This window comes from Podarcis bocagei (assembly GCF_964188305.1).
Source record: "Podarcis bocagei genome assembly, chromosome: 10".
NCBI lineage: Eukaryota > Metazoa > Chordata > Lepidosauria > Squamata > Lacertidae > Podarcis > Podarcis bocagei.
This window is the reverse complement of record NC_138135.1, coordinates 57871664-57896663: the sequence shown is the minus strand read 5'-3', so window position 1 is coordinate 57896663 and position 25000 is coordinate 57871664. Positions and strand designations below refer to the sequence as shown.

The window sequence follows — 25000 nt, the reverse complement described above, 5'->3', positions numbered from 1 at the left end:
GACTATCAAAAAAACCGGCAGAGAGGAACTGAGAGAGAATTAAGAGCCTCGGACGTGAGATCTCCAGGGTGATAGCAGATTAAGACTGATGGACATTTGTTGGGGATTGAAACCGGGAAAGGGTATGGGGTGGGGTTTGGGGATCCAAAGGGTGTATAATTATAATCCGTCTTTTTTCTTTTTATTCTGTTTTGTTATTAGTATGAAAAGTGGGGAATTCGTGGAAGGGAATTTGGGTCGACTTTAGAAAAAGGATTTAAGATTTAAGAATGAGCACTGATGTATAAATTTTGATGTTGTAAAATTGGTTTTTTAAATTGAACTAAATACAAAAAGGTTAAAAATTGGGGATAAGAACTTGTTGAATTAACAATTTGAATTGGAATATAAGAAGGGGAGGTGTGGGGAAGTCAGGGAAATATGTTATAGAAAAATAAGGATTGTAAAATGTATATGTTTCCTTTTTTGTTTTTTGTTTTGGTTTTTTAATGTATTAAAATGGAAAATTCTTAATAAATATCTATTAAAAAAACAAAAAACCAAACTATCAATGAAAAAATAAAAAATAAAAAATAAAGAGCAAGTGGCTCTTGGGGGCTTTTCCCCAAGGAGGGAGAAGGGACTGACTGGCCGAGTCAGTCCCTTTTCCCTCCTGCGGGCTTTTGGGGGAAATGGGGGAATTCCCCCACCTCCTGCAAAAGCCCACAAAAGCCGTGCGCTCTTTAAAGGGGCTCCGCGGCTTTTCTAGGAGGTGGGGGATTCCCCCACCTCCTAGAAAAGCCCGCAGGAGCCGCACACCCTTTAAAGAGCGCACCGCTCTTGGGGGCTTTTCCCCGAGGAGGGAGAAGGGACTGACTGGCCGTTTCAGTCCCTTCTCCCTCCTGGTCGAAAAGCCCACAGGAGTCATGTGGGGCTCCTGTGGGCTTTTGCGGGAGGTGGGGGAATTCCGCCACCTCCCGCAAAAGCAGGGAGAAGGTCTTGGAGTAGCGCACAGGCTGCGTGCAGCCTGTCTGCTGCTCCCAGAGCTGCGGGGGGGGGATCATATTTTTTTCCTTGATTCCCCCCCCTGAAAACTAGGTGCGTCCTATGGGCCGGTGCGTCCTATAGGGCGAAAAATACGGTATTTTTTTAACCAATAAGTCAATGTTCTATGCAGGCAACATTCAGTTGGGCCAGAACCACAAAATTATGAGTATAGATCTGTTTAAAAATGAATATTTTCTAAGGCAATTAGCCTTAGGAAAAATGTTCCCATTGGAGACAATGGAACCCTTATTTTCAAGATTAATTGGTGGGATTTTTGAGGGATTCATGGCTGGGGATGGAAGGGTTAAACATCCAAGTGTGTTGCAGTCTGAATAAAAATTCCCCTATGGATTCTGCTTGCTCTCTTTCCCTTTCTCCTCCTTCTCTTTTACAGTGGACTGGCCAACTAGTTGGAGAACGAAATTCAAGTCAAGGGCTGTCCATGCTTCCAGCTATTCTAAATCCATACAGGGAGACCAAGAGCTGAGAGGCCAAGCACCTTGAACAAGCAATTAATTCCTCAGAAAGGAGGAACAAACCGTCACTCAAAGCAGTGCTTTCCGACCTGGGAGTTCTGCCTCTTCACCTCAGATATATGGAGGGAGGTAATATAACCACATTTTATAGAAATTTGTGGCCTTATAAATTAGAACGCTTTGCATTTCCATTAACACTACAGGACAATAGAGCCTTCTCCAGCGCTGTGGCTACATAACTTTTCCCCATAGGCCAAACTGTCTACGTACTATATTAACCAATATGTCTCAAGCTCAATAAGAGTGATTTCTCTGTGCAGTAAATGACCATACTAGTACATTAACAGTGGATTTATGCCGAAAGCTAAGATATTCCTCTCCCTCTGACATAGGTTTTAGCTTAATTATCTCATTACTTTTTGTGGTCCAGCACAGCAGCTATTGACCTCAACGATAAATCCAGTCAAATCAGCAAGGTTTTAAATCTACGAGGCAGAATGATGGCATTAACTTGCCCAAGTTTGGATCTCTTCACCGTTCAAGGTGGAACCACAAGTGTGTTCGGGAATATGCTGGCATGCACAAGCATTCAGAAGTTTGGATGGGGACAGGGGTATGTATTCAAGCCCCACACCCAACATTCTCCTGCATCTTGCACCCTCCCCCCATCCTCAGTGTTGAGTTAGGGGGCTTCTACATGTGTCTTCTTGAACTTGAGTAGGACACCTCATGCGATTGGGGATCCAGCTCTGATTGCACAGAAGGTTCTGCAAATGTTGCACAGTCAAGCAAACATGAGCAGAAGCCCACTGAAGACCTACCTCACTCAGTATGGGGATGGCCAGGGACTGAGCATGTGGGACAATGCATATAGGGTGTGTGTGTTATGTATTCAGTGGACTGTGTTTGCCTGAGCTTGAGTCTGGACTAAGGATTCTGAGCCCCTGTGTTCTGATTCGATACATGATATCCAATCACAGAACATTTCAGGATTTGGGCCTCTGCCATTGGCCCTTAAACTCTGATTTGCAGCTTGGAAGTTTAGACAGCCAATCACGTTGGGAGTGGGAGTGGCCCAGGCCTTCAGAAATGTATATAAACAGTTGCTTTGCCCCTGTTGTCCAGTTCTGTCAGCTCAATAAAGGTTCTTGCTGTTATCACTGTGTCTTGCCTCAGGGGGGCATTAGGGGTGTGGGTTGGGCTTGTGGGCACACTCCTGTTCTCCATCCATGGACACACATTCAGGCAAACACCTGAATATGTTCCTCCCATACAGTAACCCAATAACATGGCAAAGTCTACACCAGATTCTGAGATCTATCACCCACATGTAATTTCTTGTGTGAGCTTCTACTTGCCAGACCTGGTTGCCATATTTCAAGAAGTGAAAATACGAACACAAAAGTTGTTGAGCGCTTCTTCTTTTTTTGCAAAATCTCCAGTGAAATGAAGTTTTTAACCTAAGTTTTCAGTTTTCCCGGGCATTTTATCTGGTATCCAAAAATTCCACAACATGACAGCAATGCTACTTTGATCATGGCAGGGGTTCCCCTATCTGATGCCTTCCAAATGTTTTGGACTAAAATGACAGGAGAGATATGGGTTGCTAACCTTGTGTGTGCACTGCTTTCCAAACCAGCAGTGGGAGTTCACTGAATGCAGAGTAAACAGGAGTCTGTACACTGCCATAGATGCCCTGCTAATATTTGTTGATCATTTATCTTAGTAGAAACCAAACCCAGTTCTTTGACTCAGTTTCAAGCCACATCCCCATTTTGGGGAGCTCTCCCTGTTTGCTTCTACAAGCACACAATGTCAGTGCTATATTTTTCAGGGGGTTGGTGGGGAGGCATTAAAAAAACCACACACATTGAAATCCTAGATGAATGGGGATCGTGTGTAGAGGTACTATTCCAGAGACGAGATATTCAGAAGTACATAGAAATGAAATTCAGGGAAAAGGTGTTGGCCTGGACACAGCTTAATGACATGGGACTTGTAAAACTCCCATGACAAAGTCTAAGTGCCGTTTTCAGAAAAATTAAAAGCATCTTTGTGAGAAGGGAATTTAGAGAGGAATATCAGTGGCTAACTGGGACGTGGGTGGTGCTGTGGGTTAAACAACAGAGCCTAGGACTTGCCGATCAGAAGGTTGGCGGTTCGAATCTCCACAACGGGGTGAGCTCCTGTTCCTCGGTCCCTGCTCCTGTCAACCTAGCAGTTCAAAAGCACGTCAAAGTGCAAGTAGATAAATAGGTACCGCTCTGGCGGGAAGGTAAACGGTATTTCTGTGAGCTGCTCTGGTTCGCCAGAAGCGGCTTAGTCATGCTAGCCACATGACCCGGAAGCTGTACGCCGGCTCCCTTGGCAATAAAGCAAGATGAGTGCTGCAACCCCAGAGTTGGCCACGACTGGACCTAATAATCAGGGGTCCCTTTACCTTTACCTATCAATGGCTAAGGTGGGGAGTTAAGGACACTTAATCCTTTTCCTACCTTCCTACCCTCCCTCCCTGCCTGCCTGCTGACCCCCATATGCTTATCAGCTCCCCCCGCCCCCAGTGACTGTTATCTGTGTGCATTTAAGAAAAAAGCACATTAAATAGAAAGATATATTTAACATTGTGTCCTGTCTGACGTATGTGCCAAACTCTGTAATAATCCCAATCAGCCTCCATTTATATGGATCAAGCAAACTGGCCCTCAGTCCTTTGCAATAATCCAAACAGATACTGAAAACACCTATAAAATGCTTCATTGCCTCTTCTTTCTGTTCAACTTGAGCCCCGGCCTGTGCGGCCTGTTGATTCCAATGAAGCTAAACGTAAGGCTGTGCAACGGTGAATAAACTCCCTCAAGTGTTAAAGCTTTATCATGCTGGCCAAGAATTCCAAAGGGTGATTTATTCTCCACGCAGAGATTTTATTTTATTTTATTTATTAAACTTGGCTGGGGGCCAAATCCTTTGGCATTTTAAATGTAAACTTAGGCTGGAATATATTGCCTTATGCCGAACATTTGTAACCTCTATTGATCGGCTCAAGTGGAAGCGAAGAATTAAAGGTCTTTATTATTGATGTGGGGAAAATTACCTCTCTGCCGTTCTCAGCCTGAAGATATCCATCACTTCCCCAAGAGCACCTATCTATAACTCTTCCTTTCCTGTGGCTAGGAAACATATACTTATTTATAGTGTTTTTCTATAATTTAATTATGCTCCAGATACAGCCAATCCTTTTTAAAATTCCAGGCAAGGGACTATCTCAGCTTCGCTTTGCGATGACACAGTGGAGCTAGCTGCTATTCATTTCTGGAATGACAGGGAACCTGCAGGGCTTGGAGGCTCTGGGCTATGTTCTGAAGACCTCTGCCAACACATGCCTTGAGTTTAGCGTAGCCCCCAGTGCTGTAGTTTGCTTAGATTGATGGGTATGAAAAGGAATCACAGTGCATTTCAGATATATTGTATGCTTTCCAGTTGTAAGGTAGAGATAGATCTCCAGATGTTGCTAGAATCCAACTCCCACTAGTCCTAGCCAGCAGTGCCAGTGGTCAGAGATGACAGGAGTTGTTATCCAACAACATGTGGAAGATACCATGTTGGCTATCTCTGATGTGGGGTCCAGGATGGAGAAAACATACCACAGAGTCAGGTTGTTATGCATGTAAAATAAATTTTGATGAAATGCAAAGTAGCAGAGTAGGTTACAGCTAGGAAGCTAAATAACTCTTCTGGGTGATTGATAGCTTCTTTGTGAAGACTATATAATGTCCAGACTCTTTGTTTACTTTCACCAGTGCTTTTCTTTTTTTTTTCTGGGGGGACGCAGAGGTACGCATACCCCTAAACATTCTGTGAATCTAAGTTTGGCCTTATTGAGGGGCAGTATTTTAATATTAGGAAAATGAGAGTGCCCCTAAACATTTTTTTAAGAAAAAAAAGGACTGACTTTCATAAACATATAATTGAGAATACTGTATTTACAATCACATGCTTGTTCAAACAAGGGTACATTCTCACTTGAATTGTAGACTGAAGTCTTCTTACTTAGACTTATAAACAAAACAGTGTTGAGAATTGCACCGGAGTCTTACCTTATTCAGGCCTTACAGTTTCTTATGAACGGCTTTTTTCTTTTACCTCAGCAGTATTCTCTCTGTTCCTTACAGAGAGCTCCTGCGCAGGTTTCTCCCTATTAACATTTAGGAATCTTTCTTTGTTTGACTTCAGACAGATCACAATGACACACAGTAGTATCCTGAGAAACCTCTCTCAGCAGCCATTCTTCCTCACACATAGAGAGAAGCAGAAAGTCAGTTACAAAACGACAATTACTAGAATAACAGTCACAACAGAATGGAATGCCTCTCACACGTGACTCACAGTCAGCCAATCACATGACAGCTACTGCCTGAGGGAAAAACAGCAACCCATGTTAAAAAGAACACAGTAATTTAACATAAACAAACATTTCCATTTCAGGAAAGCAAATCATTATCCTTAACATGGGTCTAGAACAACTTGACAGAAGACAGAGGGGACTTCCCTGCTTCCTTCCCAAAGCCTAGTAAGCTCTGGACTATGGGGAGGAGGTGTGAGGCTCTGATAAGGTCCTAGAGTTCTCCTTCCCCCTTCCCAAAGCATAGTTAGCACTTGCCTAATTTTGGGAAGGAGGAAGGAGGGACGCAGGACCCTGCCAGAGTCCCTCATGACTCTTTCCCAAAGCAGGTGCCTCTCTTACCCAACTTTGGGAAGGCAGCACGAGAGTGGGTGGAAAACATCTAATTTTGGCCTTGCACAGGGTGCCATATTACCAAGGTCTGCCCCGCACATTGGGATGGTTTCAGCGTCACTTTCATTCCCTCGACTGTTTTGTCTCGCTTTGCAATGCAAAGTCAGGACTAAGCATGACTTGGGGAGAAATGTAGCAATTGGCAGCCTTTTAAAATTAGGAGGGATCACCTGGACATAATGTCGTTTCCTCATGATATGCCTAAAATTATCCATATGTAAGAAATGGGTATATGTTCTACAGCAGGAGAAGGGAAAGTAAGACCTTCTAGGTCTTGTTTGCCTCCAACTCACATCAGGACCAGCCAGTATTGCAAATGTTGAGAACTTGGGACGTGTCATCCAGGTATATCTGGACGACCTTGTGCCCCTCCCTTTCAATCACAGAATCATAGAGTTGGAAGGGACCCTGAAGATCATCTAGTCCAACCCCCTGCAATGAAGGAATATGCAGCTGTCCCTCATGGGGATCGAACCTGCAGCCTTGGTGTTATCAGCACCATGCTCTAACCAACTGAGCTTGAGCTCTAGCTTTCATCTAATAAAATAATTAATCAGTAATACATTAATCACATTCTACATAACCTCTTTACTTGTTCTCAAACTCTAGAGGGGTCACCAATATTTTAGGGGACCCATAAGCATATTTGCAAAATTGGAGAGACTGTTGTGGTTGTGACACAAAGGTGTTAACCACAACCTGTTCTATTGGTTACCACAGAATGCTTCTTTCAAGCCTAATTTCAGAGTGGGCAGGGGAGGGACCCAGTGGGTTCCAAGGAAGGTCTTTATGGGCACATGGGCACCCGTGGGTGCCACACTGATGTCCCTCTGTGCCTAGACCAACTTGACAAAATCCAAGATCTCTGGTTTGCCAAGTTATCTCTCGGCTAAGTCTGAAGTCTGAGTGTCCCACAATGCAAAAGCTACAAAGAGCACTGCAATTGTCGAAGGAGGTTGGCGTATTTGAAGAAGAACAGCATTCCTCATAATACAGAAATAATTTCACCCAGGAAATCCATCCGGCTTCCTGGCTTCTCCTCCCGCTCGGAGCAGAGGTCAAGGCACAGGTGCCGTTAGGCTGGCATTGATGTGAAATCTGCAGCATAAAAAAAATGTGCTTCCAAAGTTATATGGCTATTCTAAAGAACAGCTGGAGGAGAAGAGCTGGATTTAGACACACATGTTTCAAGATCTCTGGGTTTCGCATTAATTGTTTCCCTGTGATATCCAAAACCTGATCTCCTTGTCTATTTCCTAGGGAAGTAATCAGCAGATTTCAAACACTGGATAGGGTTTGTTCTTTCTCTTTCTTCCCCTACCCCTTATGCTGTAATCCTACCGACCTTTGTGGCTAAACAATTTATGAGGCAGAACGACATTTCCATCCCTGAATCCCACCTCCCTCAGTTACTGCATCTCTGTCATGTTTTATCTCAGCAAATAGCCCTTGAATCAGTATCTTGTTGCAGCTTTACTTACAATTATCATTATTTTGCTTACTTCTGTTAAGGCCCTATTCCTCCCCCGCTCCCAGAGCTGCAATTCTCAGAATGGTTTAACAGTTAATGCCACCTCACAGGGAACTCTGGGAAGTGTAATTGTGTGAGGGGAATGGGAGTCTCTTAACAATGCTCAGCACCCTTAACAAACTACAACTCCCAGAATTCTTTTGGGTAGGCCATGGTTTAAAATGGTATCACAGGTATCCTCCTGTGAAGAGGCTGCATCTTAATGTTTTAATGTTGTATTTTAATCTTGTTTTTTAAATTGTATTTTGATCAACTTGTTTTTAATATTGGTTGTTAGCTGCCCTGAGCCCGGTCTTGGCTGGGGAGGGTGGGGTATAAATAAAAATTATTATTATTATTATTATTATTATTATTATTATTATTATTATTATTATTATCATCATCATCATCATCATCATCATCATCAGGAACTATGTGAAACTATCTACAGTGGTACCTCAGGTTACATACGCTTCAGGTTACATACGCTTCAGGTTATAGACTCTGCTAACCCAGAAATAGTGCTTCAGGTTAAGAACTTTGCTTCAGGATGAGAACAGAAATTGGGCTCTGGAGGCGCAGCAGCAGCTGGAGGCCCCATTAGCTAAAATGGTGCTTCAGGTTAAGAACAGTTTCAGGTTAAGTACGGACCTCCGGAACAAATTAAGTACTTAACCTGAGGTACCACTGTAATAGCTTAATCCTAACCATGTCTACATAGAAATAAGTTGATGATGATGATTTCATCTCAACTGATTTCGATTGGACTTATTCCCAGGTTAAGTGGGATTGAGACTGCAGGTTTCAGGTTTCAGGCACATTAACAACATATACTGAACAACAACAACAACAACATTCTGCCCATCTGACTGGGCAACTTTCAGCAAATTAGAACATCAAACACAGTGAAACATTAAAAACTTCCCTATACAGGACTGTCTTCAGTTGTCTTCTAAAAGTGAGATAGCTCAGTTCATAGAGCATGAGTCTCTTAATTTTGGGGTCATGGGTTCAAGTTCCTCACTGGGCAAAGGATTCCTGCATTGCAAGGGGTTGGACTACATGACGCTTGTAGTCCATTTCCACTCTGCAATTCTATGATTCTACTCATGACTTAAGTCCCACTGATTTCAATGGGAACCAAATGCAACTAATTTAGTCTGGATCCATGTGGTAGTTTTTGGATTTTGAAAACAGGAGTGGGAAAGAAGAAGAGGAACAAATTCCTGAACAGGCCTCCCAGTCAAAAAAGCATTATCTTTGCCTTATTCTGTGCATTTCCCCCCTTCTGGGATAATTTTGCAGATGGCCAGTAGATGGCAACATCTGCATTCATATTCTGAAGAGTTTAGTGGTGTATCACCAGTGTTGAAGCAATGATTCTTCAACATCAACTTCGTTGGACTGGTCATGTTGTGTGGATTCCTAATGATCGTCTTCCAAAGCAACTACTCTATTCCGAACTTAAAAATGGAAAGCGTAATGCTGGTGGTCAAAAGAGGTTTAAAGACTGTCTCAAGGCAAATCTTAAAAAATGTGGTATAAACACTGACAACTGGGAAACACTGGTCTGTGAGCGCTCCAGTTGGAGAACAGCCTTTACCAAAGGTGTCATGGGCTTTGAAGACACTCGAACTCAGGATGCAAGGGAGAAATGTGCTAAGAGGAAGGCACGCGTGGCAAATCCACACCGTGATCAACTCCCACCTGGAAACCAATGTCCCCACTGTGGAAGGACGTGTGGATCCAGGATTGGCCTCCACAGTCACTTACGGACTCATTGTTAAAACCGTGTTTATGGAAGACAATCTTGCTCAGCTACAAGTGATCGCCAAAGAAGAAGCGTTGTATCTGTTTTTCAAAGCCAAACTTGCTATGGCAAATTTAAGTTAGCTGTTGGGAAAGTGTTCAGAGTTGGAAAAATGAAGAGAACTGAAAAATAATAATGCGATTTTCCCAATATTTTCTCATATCCATCACTTAATTTGGTGTCTTTTTCCTAAATGTCCACAGTTTATGGAAGACAGAGAACAGATGGGCACAATCCACAGGTGCTTGCCACAATAGCTTTCTACTGAAAACTGTGGAAAGCATTCAAAATAATGGAGAAAGCCTATGCACTTATGGCAGGTTCTTCCCCTCAAACCTTACCCAATGCATATACAGTGGGCGGTGGTGGGGATGAGAGCAATTGGCCCATCTCTGCTCTTTTGAGCCACATGACTTCAATCACATGATTTAGAATGCACAGATAAGTCAGGTGTGGCTAAAACATTTCCCAACTTGTGGATTGCAAAGGCTGTGCAAGCGGATGACAGGCTTTATAAGTGAACCCCAAATAATTATTGCTTGTAGTGCAATGCTGTGTTGATACTTGTAACCCAAACATCAGAGAGGCAACGGTCATACATTCCCATAAAGAAAATGGTGAATAATTCCGCCAATTCCAATCCGTTAAGGAAATTTGGATCCTTCAAGTAATGGTTGTGAAAGAGGCAAACTCGCAGTTACAATACACAAAACTCACAGCTACTGAAGAGCTGAGGTCCCAAATCCATCTGACATTAAATTGATGGGTCACCAAACAGTAAAGTTGGATTTGTGGGTCACCATACCCAAAAGGGTGCGAACCACTGTTCTAAATCATTACAATTGTGTGATTACACAACTGTAATCACAATTGTCTGGAGAAGGGGAGTGGAGCTCTGCTCTCACTAGCTCATCCTCTGCCCCATAGCAGGCAACTCCTAGGGGCCAAGGTCCTTACAGCTCCCCCCTAAAATATTTAAGCATCCCCCCATTGATGGGCATTACCATTCAAATGGTGCATGTGCTGTGTCATGTGATTGATTATGTGGGGTGTGGCATACCTGGCCCCTCAATATTTTATTCAATCTGCCCCCTTGTCCCCACCCTGTCAGCCATGTATTGAAAGAAGGTCTGAAAAAGGGAAGTCAAGAGCCATTAATTCCAGTTGATTTGTTTTCAATAAACTTTTGTTGAATTGTGCTCATAACCTATGTGTGTTACTATTTCTATAAAATGTCTAGATTCAGTGATATCTCATTATTACCCCACTCATGCACAAATAGTGTGTGTTCATGTGTGTTCATGTGTCTATCTAAGTATTTATCTATCAATCTATTTTTAAATGATGGCACTTCTTTTTCTCTAGGATATCTGTCATAATTGGCTTCTAAAAATACTGAATGTGCTATATTCTGCACCTTTATCTACCTTTCTGTCACCACTAGCGAAGAGTGTGGTAATTATAAAAAATTATATCCTCTTTCATAAAGGAATCTATTTACCTCAACTTGCAAAGTCAATTAATAAAACCCCTTAGATAAGATTCCGCTTCACTTGAACAGATACAATTGAAGAATATATCACTGAAAGGTAAAAGAGGGAATACTGTGTTATAATTACAATTAAATAAGAAGATGTATCCTCCATAATATGATGGAAAAAGATAACTCTCTTTAATGAAACAACCTACGTGCCAGAAATAAGTTTGGTCCTGATCCAACTAAAGTCAGCAGAAAAAAATATGTGAGACTTCTATTAGTTGCCGCTAATATGTGTACTCACATATAATTCCATTGACTTCAATGGGATTTCCTCCCGAGTAAAGTGTCTATAGGAATCTAACTATGATCAGAGCATTTAGGTATAAGATGGTCTGCTGCCTTTGCTGAAGGGGTGAAGTTAGGGTTAGTAATTCCCCTCTTGATATGGCTTCTGTGCAAAAATCCAGTCACTGACATTTTCTTCAGTATGAAGATTCACTAATAAGAAAAACAAATAACAGCTGTCACAAAGCCTTTCAGCATGGAGTTCCCCTGTTCAGAGTCCGGTCAGCCATGCCCTGTTTCAGGATACACTATTCAGCCTCTCTAATTTCTATCTCCCCTCCCAACAGACACTCAAAATTTTTTCAGTAACTGGGCATGCCCAGTCCTCATTGAAGAAGAAGAAGAGTTTGGATTTGATATCCCGCTTTATCACTACCCAAAGGAGTCTCAAAGCGGCTAACATTCTCCTTCCCCTTCCTCCCCCACAACAAACACTCTGTGAGGTGAGTGGGGCTGAGAGACGTCAGAGAAGTGGGACTAGCCCAAGGTCACCCAGCAGCTGCATGTGGAGGAGTGGATACGCGAACTCGGTTCACCAGATTACAAGACTACCGCTCTTAACCACTACACCACACTGGCTCTCTTGTGTTGTTTGGGGCTGGTTGTTGTTGTTTTGGGCCACTTGGGGCTTTCCCCCAAATATTTTTATACGTCTGCAAATGTTGGGGTTCCCTGAGCAAACTGATACCACCACCGTCTTGTATGTTGGTAGCATTGTTTCAGGTGCATTAAAGATTGGCACTCAACCCTGATCATTGCTAAGAGAGGGAATAATTCCAGTGATGAGTTTCAGGCTGTCATCACACAACAATTAAGGAATAATATTTTTTAAAAGGCAGGTGGTGTGGACATCAATGGTTTCCCCATTCCTGCGCAAAATTTGCATTCGTGACTTTAATGGAGCCAAGGTAAATGCTACATCAACATTTATTACATTGCACCAGAGCAGGATTGCTAACTTGGCTCCATGGCTGTTATTAATTAATTAATTAATTAATATAAATTTATTATTTATACCCCATCCAATTGGCTGGGTTTCCCCAGCCACTCTGGGCAGCTCCCAACATAATTTATATTAAAAACACGATAAAACATCAAATGTTAAAAACTTATCTAAACAGGGCTGCCTTAAGATGTCTTCTAAAAGTCAGATATCGTTTATTTCCTTGATATCTGATGGGAGGGCATTCCACAGGGTGGGCGCCACTACCAGGAAGGCCCTCTACCTGGTTCCCTGTAACCTCACTTCTCGCAGGGAGGGAACTGCCAGAAGGCCCTCGGAGCTGGACCTCAGTGTCCGGGCTGAACGATGGGGGTGGAGATGCTCCTTCAGGAATACTGGACCGAGGCCGTTTAGGGCTTTAAAGGTCAGCACCAACACTTTGAATTGTGCTTGGAAACGTACTGGGAGCCAGTGTAGGTCTTTCAAGATCGGTGTTATATGGTCTCGGCGGCCGCTCCCAGTCACCAATCTAGCTGCCACATTCTGGATTAGTTGTAGTTTCTGGGTCACCTTCAAAGGTAGCGCCATGTAGAGTGCATTGCAGTAGTGGGGAAACATTGTGGAAGGAAAAATACAAGTATAGGAAGGATTCTGCACTCTCTTCTGCCCATGCTGATCTTAAATTCCACCCCCCCACACACACATGCTTTAGGGCAGTGTTTCCCTACCTTTTTTGGGCAACGGCACACCTGTTTAATGAAAAAAATCTCGCGGCACACCACCATTACAGCCCCGTGACGTCAGCGCGCAGCGTCACGCCGGGAGGGACGCACGAAAGTGAAAGTTTTTTCCCTCCCCCTTGCCGGGGAACCTCCAAGCTTTGGGGGTGGGGGGGGAGGAGGCAGCAGAGCGAGGGACTGAGGGACGGCGGCAACTGAGGCGGCGGCGGCTGTTGTGGTGGTGGCGGCGATAGCGGGCGGAGGAGGCAGCGGCGGCGGGGCTTGAGGAGCCGTCGCCGGGAGTTGCTGCTGCTGCTGTTGCTGCTGCTGCCCGGACATGCCGGCCTCCTCCTCCTCCGCTGTCTCGCGCTCCTCCCTTTTGCACGCGCTGCCCCGCCGCTCGGCACCACCACCGCGGAGCTGCCCCCGGCTCGACGCGGATCCTCGCCGCCGCCGCCTCTCACCGCCCGACTCGCCCGCCTCCCTCCCACGGCACACCAGCCAACGTCTCACGGCACACTAGTGTGCCGGGGAACACTGGTTGGGAAACACTGCTTTAGGGGAAATGACTCACCTTGTATCCCATGGGATGTGCTATTTTAACATCTGGTCTCTGCTTTCAGTGAACAGGTTTATCTTCTGTCCTCCCCTACACAAAGTTAATTGATCTTCATCTGGCTGATTGCACACTGACCCAAGGGCAGTCATTGTAGAGGTAGCATAAACATTTTTGAGAAGGAGAAGGCAAAAGACAATGGGCCAAGGAAACTGTACACATAGATCATGGATTTGTAGAGTTGGAAGAGACCTCAAGGTCTAGTCCAACTACCTGCAATGCAGGAATCTCAACTAAAGCATCCATGACAGATGGCCATCTAAGCTCTGCTTAAAAACTTCCAGTGAAGGAGAATGGTAGATAGAAAACAGATAGGATGAGTAACAATCAAAATTATACCTAAGATTTCCCCCCATGGAAAATCTGAATTGATGTTTACTCCAATTCAGCTTTAAATTGTGGGTTTTTGTGGGCAAAATCCCCCCAAACGCTCATACATAGAGAGTTAAAATGCAGACCTCTGCTTGGAAAGTGAGGGGTGAAAGGTGAGTGTGGATAAGCCCTAAATTCTGCTCATTTTCAATGAAATTTACTCCCTATAGTTGGTGCGTTCAAGAATAAAGTTCTAGACACAGCAGTGTTAAGCTAGCTTAGTCAAAGAATCTGCTGGATGTTTGTCACATCATTCAGGTGTCTGCTCAAAGTGATGTCTTTTAACTTTGCATTCACCACCATGAAAGATAAAGGACAAATATTTGAGCAGCAAACAAAATGTTTGAGCGATTGACGGATTGCCAAGAGAGATTTAGGGTGGGGAACAGGGCGAACTCACGCAGCTGCTCTTATGTACCCAATAAAACAGTCTGGCAGTAACAGAGTAGACTCCCAAAAATGTTGGTGTTTTGCAAATGGTGAAGAGGTGCTTCTAAAGCTTCTGAAATAGTCAGTGGTACAGAGCTCCTTGCTGCCATTTGCCTTGAATGAATGTAGAATAAGCTCCCCTAAGAGAAATGGGATAGGATGATATTGTGTCACTCGCAGGAGGAATTGTATGGGGAGGGCAAAACATGGCTGCGGAGGTTTTAAACCACTAGCTGTCAATGCTAGGGCAAAGCTTGATAGCGCCACTGTATGGAGTTTTCGATGGATTGGCTTTCCCTTCCCACAGTAGGCTTTATGTTAAACTTTTGTTTGCAAGCAGATATTTTGAGGAAATAAGTATTCAGGCAAAAGTTTCTATTAAAACGGCTTTTATTGTGCAGATTGTAGCCTTGGCTGTAGAACATGCAGAATTAAAAAAAAAAATGTGTCAGTTATTATACTTTGTAAGCATACAATAGCTATGTAAATATCTTGGATCAGCAATGTATTTGCATTTGGGAACTTTTTCTGGGTACAGAGTTTATGCAATCAATTTCAAAGTGATTTTCCTTAGGTAAAGACAAAATAAGATCTTGTTTTCATTATCACCAAAGGTGTGTCTCAATACTGCAAAAATATATATCTAATAGTACACTCTCGCTTATGTACATAGTAAAAATGTAAAACTATAGCCAGACCAGTGTTTGTTTTAAATGCAAGAAGAGAGAAATAACTACTAGGCTTGCAATTTATGTGCCAAAAATAAGGGATCCCTCAAAACTTCTTCCTAATTTTTATAGACCTGTTAAAACAACTCTGCAGAAGTTATTTAGTATTACAGGAAATTCATTGGCATTTTCTCATCGGCTTCGGCAGTGACTTGCATCCTGAGTAAAAGTTGACTATATTTTCTCTGCCACTGCTAACTTAACAAGGTTTTGTGGCAAACAAGCACAGCCCGGGCCTTCATGAACAAAATGCATATAAATATGTAGAAGCTTTAGCATCCTTGCAACCAGATGCAAGTTGGCTTGGGCATCACAGGACAGTCCTCGACATGTAGTAGTTGCACTGAGTTCACCCCACTGAGTTCAGTGGGGTTACTCCTGAGTAAGCAGGTACAGGATTGGAGCCCTAGTATCCAACCACCAACAGTACAATCCTGACCATGTCTACTCAGAAGTTAAGTCCTATCGAATTCAATGGGGCTTCCTTCCAGGAAAACAAGAGTTGAGATTACAGCCTGTCTTTTCCAAGTGATGAACAAAATATGGTTACCCCATGAAATGGCACTGCACCTGTTGGAGAACAGCACCTTTCCTAGTGCACTACTCACTGATTTTAAGTTAAAAAGACAAAGCGAATTCCACTATTTAAATAACAGTGGGAACGTGCTCGAGGTTGTGTAAAAATGAAAACGAAATGTAAGGCTTTTAAAAAAGCTATTAAAATAGTGTTTCCTGTCAGAAAACTTGAACATCCCCTTACTGCAATAAACTCGCTTGTCTGAGATAGAGCTGCATTTCCCCAGCAACAGAATATTCCTGGTTGAGTGCTGGGGAAATGTGATTTCCTTCAAGCAGGAATCCTTGCCTTTTGGAAAGATGCAGAGATCCGTCCATTGTGTGATAAAATGGACACCACAAAGGCCACATTGGCTGAGTAACGATCGTTGACATGGTGCCTTCATGACATAGGAGCCAACTCCTAGGAGCTGTGGGATCTTCGCCCCTCCCCAAGTTGATGGGAAGTGCCATTCAAATAATGTGTGTGCACCATCTCATGTGATTGATTATGCAGGTTGGGGCTTACCTGTGCCCCCCAATATTTTATTCAAGTTGGCCCCCCTGCTTCATGGTGTTGCTGGGCTTCAACTTCCAGCACCCCTGGCCATTGGCCATACTGGCCAAGGCTGATGGGAGATGGAATCCGACAACATCTGGAGGGCACTGGGTTGACTATCTGTGCACTAGAGTCCAGTCTTCATGGCACCTGGAAGATCAGTGAAATCAGCTGCATAGCCTGGGCTGCCCTGACTTCGGCTGCCATGGCAATGTGCATGTAGACACCCTGTGAAAATGATGGGGAAACCACTTTCAGAAAAGAAAACTGAGAGTGGTCTCCAGTAAGCCCTAGCGATGAAAGCTGCCTGTATATTGCAAGCTGGGCAGTGCTGGTTGACTACAGGTGCAGTTTTGCACAGGAGCAGAGCAACCTGATTCAAATGACACACTGGGCTGGGGGATAAACGAAGGCAGGGACTGGTGTCTGCAGCCAAAGTTGGCCTTAGCAGGGCTGGCCAGGAGGCGAGATTCAGACTCCACTTTCAGCAGTGGAATGTCTTGGTCCCAACGAACTTAATGGGGCCCACTTCTAAGTAACATGTTTAGGATTGTACTGTTTTTTAAAAATGTTGAAGCATTCATATTGCATCAAGAACTATGCAAGGTATTATCACTAATAATGCTTGGCTGCCATCTGGAAGCTGCTACAGACTTTATGCAAGGTTGCAAACAAGCCGTTCACTGGGAATGACCCCCAGCAAAAAGAAGCTCAGGCTTTAGAATTCCTCAGTTTGGATACTTAAGGAAGTTTATCCCAGTTAACTCCACCTCACAGCTATTTTTTTAAAAAGCAGCAGCAACAAACAGATTTCTTGCAAGGCTGAATAAGATACCTTCTCACCACAGTTAACATTCACGGCGAGGGCAAAATCTCCAAGCTGGTCATAGCACAACATCATGTTGCAGAGGCTTTATTTCTGTCCCTGCCCCCCCCCCCCCCCGGTCACTGACAATTTCACACAAATTACCTCAATGAAGACTTCCTGATTGATGTGTACAACTCAGCTTAGTGGGGGTGGGAAGGGGGGGCGGAATCACAATGTAGTACATAATGCTAAAGCCACTCTTGCGGTGGATTAGTGTGAAGTAAGCAAAGCGTGAATGGACCAGCAACATGCTGACCTTGGCTGAAGAGGGGATTTTAAAGAGAGCCCCTTGTACAAACAAACCAAACCAAAACACCCTTCCAAACCCAGTTCGTAGTTGTCATGACTGCAGGAGCTGGACACACCTCGTCCCTCCGCTGTACTGTCGCCGTATCCTCTTGGAACCTTTTCTTGCACGTGTTGCTGAAAAGAGTACTTTGGCATGCAGTTAATAGTAGCTTGGGCGATAAATTATCCTTCGGTACAGGCAGCGCCGTAGAACATTTGCTGGTTTTACATGGGGACCCCTGTTCCAGAAAACAAATCCACAATGCATTTCTGGCTTGGATTCTGACCTTGGCTATTGACATCGGCCGGAACCACACCTTGATGCTGAAGCATGTGTGGTGCATTCTTGCGAAGCTGCACATTCGATCCCGGGCAGATCTAGTGTGTCACATGCAAGATCCACCAATATGGAATTCATGCCATTGGGTTAGACGAATGGTTCCATATTCAAAGGCACTAAGGTGGCCCCTTTTAGTGACATGCGATAAAAATCTGCAATGAATCTGTCAGGAGGAACCACAAAAACAAATCAAAGGCGAAGCAACAGCTGTAGCATCTTGTGGGCAGGGACAGCTGCCTGGGTTGAAGGCGCTATCCTGAAGGCATTTGTTTTCTCTCTGTGTCTCTCTCTCTTCACCATATATATATATATATATTAGTTATTTACTTAGATCTATCTGTGTGTAGCAGTTAGATGTGGCCCACTACAGTAAAGCGCTACAGTCGACAGACAATACATCTGAAAAAAGAACATTCTTTTAAAATCTGCCAGTTTGTCACGTCCATTATGCTGCAATAGCTTTTAGATCCTTTTTATTTTTTTGTCGCTCACAGTAAAATCAAGGGCAGCGTTATAGCGCTGGAAAGCAATGTTTCGGTTCTTTATTTTATAGCGCTGTGAACTGAACTTGCAACAAATGAACGCAAAGGGTAAGCAGAACATGAGTCAGTTCGTCAAAGGGTCAGCAAAACAATAGGTAGCTAGGAATGGGAGAGCAGCAATTTTTATATTTGGCCTTTAAAAAAATATGCAGATCCCTCCTGAAAAAAGAAGGGAAGATATAATTCCAGGAGAGATTAAGTAGGGGGGAGATTTGGGCAAGTGATTCTTTGCTGCACTCAGGTTGGTTGCTTCATTAGATGGCGTGTGCCAGTTGCTTTGTTCATCGTTGATGTAGCCTTGGGACTGGCACCAAAAAAAAAAAAATGGAGGGGAGGGGAGAAGACCCTCCCTTCAGGCTCCTCGAAACGTCAGTTATGCTTCTTTCCGTACTGTTGCTCTGATAGAGCTGAACACTTTGCCAATAGCCTCGTAGAGCGGGTCGCAGAAGGTGTGGATGCAGATAGAATAGACTCGGCCGATGCACTGGATCTCAATCAAGTAGCTCCTGATGCAGGGCACCACTGCCCAGATGTGGAGGAAGGACAGAATGGCAAAGTAGATGCCCCAGATGAGAGCCATGGGGATGCCAAAGAGGGCAGACAGTAAGCGATAAAACCAGTATTTTGTCACAGTGAAGGTGGTGAAGCTTGCCTTCCAGACCCCATCGAAACTATGGGTCCCCTCAGGTTCGGCAATCACGTCTTCGAAGTCAATCTGCAGATGAAAGGTGACATAAGTTGAGAAGGGAAATCGAAAATCGACAACCAAGCCTGCACCTATTCAAGCCATCAAATCTGACAAATAAAGGTAACAGCTATGCAACTTGATATCCAGAGTAACCTATATCAACACAGCACTCGTGTTTTAAAAGAGGCACAGGAGATGGAGTTGAGGTGCTGGCACTAGGGAAAAGATTCGGAGGACCATGGCAGCCTTTACGATGGCTTACCATCTTGTCTTGCCTATATGCAAGCAGAGGTGGGTGGCTGGGTGGGATGCAGAAAGTTAGTTTGCTTTTTCAGCTGCTGCGCTTTGAGTCACAAATCAGCCATAATCTGAGCAATTTCTGACGTTTGTACCAAACACTAGCACTGCCCCCCATCAAGCTCAGACTTTCTTCCTCCAAGTCCATCTGCTTTCTTACTTGCATCCAGTCCAGAGCGTGGCTCTGATTGTCTGCTTCCTCTGCCTTAATTTGTTTTGCCCCAAGCAAGCATGGGGATGGGGACAAAGTTATAATTAGTTTGGTCCACCTGTTATTGGCTCTGCCTCCATCTACAGTTGGCCATCCTGCTTTCCATAATACAATACAATAATCTTTATTGTCGTTGTCCCATACAGAACAACGAAATTGAAAAAAAATCTACATCAGACATTCAAAACCAACAAGCCTGCTATTCCAGCTATCCCAGCCTGGTTAACCCCCCAAAAACTCTGATACCCCATAATTAAATACAATATACTCCCACAGAGACTACCACCAATCCACCAATGGATATCAACCACCACTGCATCTTGGCTAGGCTTTCTATTTTGGCTTAAAGTGAGCATTTGTTGCTGTTTTATGACCAGCATTTTTATGGCATCGCAGGGGTAAGGAATCTTTTCTTTCAGGGGGCACATGCCAGTGAAGGGTGGAGCCAGAAGCAAAAGGTAGTCATAGCAATGGATGTGACCACTTCGTGTCAAAACCAGAGGGGCCTATGCAATAATAATAATAATAATAATAATAATAATAATAATAATAATAATAATTTATACCCCGCCCATCTGGCTGGGCTTCTCCAGCCACTCTGGGCAGCTTCCAACAAAATATTAAAATACAGTAATGCATCAAACATTAAAAGTTTCCCTAAACAGGGCTGCCTTAAGATGTCTTCTAAAAGTCTGGTAGTTGTTGTTCTCTTTGACATCTGGTGGGAGGGCATTCCACAGGGTGGGTGCCACTACCAAGAAGGCCCTCTGCCTGGTTCCCTGTAACTTGGCTTCTTGCAGGGAGGGAACTGCCAGAAGGCCCTTGGAGCTGGACCTCAGTGTCCAGGTAGAACGGTGGGGGTGGAGACGCACCTTCATCTCTCCCATCCGCCTTCCAGGAAAGTAGAAGGCATCATCACCACCCAAGGACACAGGCCAGCCAGGGCAGGCATAGGCAAACTCGGCCCTCCAGATGTTTTGGGACTACAACTCCCATCATCCCTGACCACTGGTCCTGTTAGCTAGGGATGATGGGAGTTGTAGTCCCAAAACATCTGGAGGGCCGAGTTTGCCTATGCCTCAGCCAGGCCAAAGCACTCAAGGAGGGCACAGAAGAGAGGCAGTGAGGGGCATGGCCCAAAGAAAGGAGATGCAGCCTAAGGAGAATCCCAAGACTCAGAGTAAGTAGCCTAGAAGACCACATCTGGCCCCTGGACCTGAGATTCCTCACCCCTGCTGTATTGGATTCAATGCAAACAGCTTGTGGCATGCCATAAGTGTTCAAAGTATATGTGCATTTGATAGTTTCAGTGCTTTTTCCCCCTAAAAAAATGTTTAGGAGTACTCTCATTTTCCTACTCATATTGAAATACTGCCTCTCGATGAGGCCAAACTTATATTTACAAAATGTTTGGGGGTATGCGTACCCCTGCGTCGCCCCAGAAGAAAGCACTGGATAGTTCATTTCATTTATTGTAGTACTAGGCTGTGTGTACACTATGCTGTTGAAGTGCATTAGAGGCACATTCTTTCCCTCAAAGAATTGGGGCACTGTAGTATGTTAAGACTTGCTGGGAACTGTAACTCTGTGAGGGGTAAACTACAGTTCCCAGAATTCTTTGAGGGAAACTGTGTGCTTTGCATGTACTTTAAAGGTGTGGTGTGTACATAGCCCCAGTGTATTCTGTCATGAAATGGCTTTTGTTCTGGTCCTTTCAAACTTCAGGGTCCAGCTTACTTGCAAGTTACATGTAGTTTGGCCACTAGGAAGATCTACCCTTTGAGGGGTTCTTGAGTCCTTTTTTCTAACCAAGAAAAGAAAAAAGGTTTCCAAAGGAGTACATATTTCAGAAATGCCAAAATATCTACAGAGTCTGTCATAACATTTCTTTCTGCGAGAAAATTCACAGAAACATCTTGAAACAAAATAGCTCATCCACATATCGCACGAACGCATCTTTTGATATAATCCACAGCACAGGATATTTATTGCCGCCAAAATAACCAAATAGGGGAAGTACGTCAAGAAAAAGGAAACACAGAGGCTCAGATCCACTGAACTATGCATGGATTCAGAGAAAACACGCAGGCTTTTCTGCCTCCTTTCCATTGAGGCTCCAACACACACACGCCAAAAAAAAAAAAAAAAAATTAATGACCCCCTGCTATGCAGGAATCTTTCACCCAACATGGGGGTTGAACCCACAACCCTGAAATTAAGAGTCTCATGCTCTACCATCTGAGCTAAAGGCATTTTCACAGCAGCTGAGGTCAGAAAGCAGGGCTTTCAGACCTCAGAGTTCCAGAAAGCTTCTGCTGGGGATCTTCCTATTTCCCCAAAACAGCCCTGGAAGGAGCTGAATAGCAATTCTGTGGCAAATACAGCTTACATGTCCTAGACAATTATTTACCTCCCTTATCGCTTACCTTTCAACAAACATGGCAATCTAGAATAAACCTTGATATCCCACCTATTATTCTGAAACAGGATTCTATCGCTAACAGAATGGTAATTATTTCTTCTGAGCATTACAGACTTCAAGACATTTGATGAATAGGCTTTGTGGGAATGCAACCTGATTTCTCCCCAATAAGCAGATTCAACAATAAAGACTCAAAAGTCTGTATAAACTTGGTTGATGTCCACAGTGGTTAGTCTTGAAGGTGTGAACCGTACACGCTATTACATGTAGCAGCGACAAATCTAGTAGACAAATCCATCACTATGTTAGGCCACTTCTGAAATATTGTGTGTGTTGCATTTGTATAAGAGTGTGTGAATGTGTGTGAAGGCAGAGTTAGTGCCAGTGGCAAGCTTTAAAAAAACAAAAATTCAGTTTGTACACTGCACAATAAATGTGTGCAATAAATTTAGTCACTGTGATGATATATCTGAGGGGTTGAGGACCTATGGAAGGGTATTGTAGGCTAAGACTCATTCTAGGTTCATGTGTTGACCTCAGTAAAAATGCTGATTATTATTACTAGGCGCTGGGATGAAGTCCTGCAAAAAGCCTCCAACTGAAGGCTCTTGGGGATGCTTTCAAAGCATTTTATGCTATCATAATGACATCTTAACTCATCTAGAGGGACAAAGCCAATACAGTTAGTCAGGTCCCCCCTGTCACCCCAATACTGTACATCATGATATCATTCCATGATGGCCCTGCTGAAGAAAGCTTGATGGACCTGTCATCAAATCCTTAATGCATATGGTAGGTCACTGTTTTTGGCGTCAGTTTAGATAAGTGGTGTCAAACTGCAGGCAATGATCTAGTTCAGTTCTCTACCATCCAAAGCAGAACAGAGCATTTCAGTCAGAACAGCTGGATGGGGCAAAGACATGAGAGTAGTAAAAAGAAGCTTCTGTTCTCATCCTGAAGCAAAGTTCTTAACCCGAGGTACTATTTCTGGGTTAGCGGAGTCTGTAACCTGAAGCGTATGTAACCTAAAGCATCTGTAACCCAAGGTACCACTGTATTGTGTTCCCAGGCACAGAAGTATTAAATACTTAGTTCCTTTATATACCATGTAGTTCATGGTGTGTGTGTGTGTGTGTGTGTGTGTGTGTGTATTTCAACCGTTTTTAAGATTATGTCTGTTAATTGCCTTGGGGCATATATGTGGAAGGCAATTCTAAATTCTAATTCTAACAATGACAACAACAACAACAACAACAACAACAACATGCCCGAGTCCTATTCCTTATCTAGTTCTTTAACCACCACTCCAGAGAAATGGCATATACTTCTGCTTGGTCGTTTTTGAGTTCCATTTCCAATCAATTTTCCAAGTAGCTATTAAAAACTTAATAGCTGCTTAATTGCATGCTGCTCATGCTCAGAGGTAGGCAGACACCTGTTCCTTAATAGTACATGTACACAGGGGAATTTGTTGATTCTGCAGCTTCCAGGAAATGTCGCGGAATGAGCACAACTCATTTGAAATGCTGTTTTGCATGTGTCTCTTCCATCCCATTTCTGCATTAGTCTGTGATCTTTTTTTTGAAAAGTCCATATAAAAATCTACATTCATATCAATGTATGCATTACTAAACATGTTTTATTCTTAAAATAAACTTATGAATGCATTTTGGTGATTCTTCAAGCTGAGAACTGTACCGCAAAACTTCAAGAAGTGTGAAATTCGAATGTGTTCCAGTTTGTGCATTCATCCAGAGGGTGAAAATCAAGTTGGTCAGCTTGAAAATGTGGAGAAAATGAAGCTTTCTCTCTCTCCTCACTCTAAATTGAGCAAGGTAAACAACAACAACAACAACACACTCCATAAAAACCTTTTGCTGGGGTCAAGGTTTTTAAACGGTATGATCATCTCTTCTTCATCCACAACCCATTTCCTGATCTCAATACTGGTTGGCTTCCTACCATTCAATTTGGTAATGCCACTTGTACAACAGCTTTTGTTCACGTTTGTTATAAGAAATATTAAAGCTTAGTTTTGCATATGGGCCCATTGCTCAAATGACTGAGTGTGTGTGTGGGTTTTTTTTTTAAAAAAAATAATAAATATGCAGCACAATCCTAAATTTGTTCTATTGGAAGCAAAACCCTCTGATCTTAATAGAACTTTCTCCTGTAGAAGTGTGTTTAGGACTGCAGCCAAAATAAAGGCCTCTGAGTCTTGGGGGGGAAAGATCCACCAGAAAGCTGCAGAAGTTTAAGGAAAGTTTGAATTTTTGTTGAAGACCAGCATGCCTATGCATTATAAAGTGAACAGGGAAGGTATGTCAAAGAGAGGAATATTTCGATGCTGGGAATTCTTGCGCAGTTGCAATTAGTCATGCTCTCTTGAATTCAGCTGTAGTCTTCAAGGTGTTGGGATTTAGAAATCTTTGTAAAATATACAGAGTGGTGCCTTTGCAATGTAATTAAGTAGCAAACCTTACTGGGATTTCTGAAGTAAAATCCCAAAGGGAAAAGGGTGCGTCCTGCCTCTCTACCACACTGCTATTGCTCCTAGCGGTTAGGTCCTAGATATTACTACCAAGCTTGCTATGCAAGTTTACTCCTGCTGCAATTTCCCCTTTCTAAGTAAGTAGAGGAGCCTTAGCCTTTTTGGAAGTTGGATGGAGAAAAGATAAATAGCCTCCCTGGGTTCTGGGTGGGTGGAGGAAATTAATCCTTCTTAAAGCTCCAATCCTATATACCTGGGATTAAGCCCCTCTGCCCTGAATGGGCCTTACTCCTGAGTAGATGTGTACAGGAGTGCACTGTTAAATGTTTGCAAAATGTTATCTTCCACCATGCCATCATGATTAATCTTAGTTTCAGAGGAAATAAGGTAAAGGTAAAGAGACCCCTGACCATTAGGTCCAGTCGTGGCCGATTCTGGGGTTGTGGCGCTCATCCCGCTTTATTGGCTGAGGGAGCCGGCGTACAGCTTCCGG

At 43.5% G+C, this 25000-nt stretch overlaps 1 protein-coding gene and 2 long non-coding RNA genes across 4 annotated transcripts in view; all 3 read right to left on the bottom strand.

Annotated features, from left to right (window-relative positions):
• Positions 1-6259, bottom strand: part of LOC308596635 — a 51129-nt gene extending 44870 nt beyond the window's left edge. The window contains exon 1 of the long non-coding RNA XR_014012589.1: positions 5597-6259. This is a non-coding gene — a long non-coding RNA (uncharacterized lncRNA). The remainder of the gene's footprint in view (positions 1-5596) is intronic.
• Positions 6260-14890: 8631 nt separating this feature from the next.
• CAV1 (caveolin 1) overlaps positions 14891-25000 on the bottom strand; it is a 30411-nt gene continuing 20301 nt past the window's right edge. For both annotated transcript variants that reach the window (XM_081211289.1, XM_081211290.1), the window contains exon 3: positions 14891-19113. In XM_081211289.1, coding sequence (XP_081067415.1) covers positions 18772-19113 — 342 coding nt within the window. In that variant the 3' untranslated portion in view covers positions 14891-18771. The remainder of the gene's footprint in view (positions 19114-25000) is intronic.
• LOC308596375 lies at positions 20919-23168 on the bottom strand. Its single transcript, XR_014012500.1, has 2 exons — positions 23067-23168; positions 20919-22959 (listed from the first exon to the last, which is right to left on the bottom strand). It is a non-coding gene; the product is annotated as an uncharacterized lncRNA (long non-coding RNA).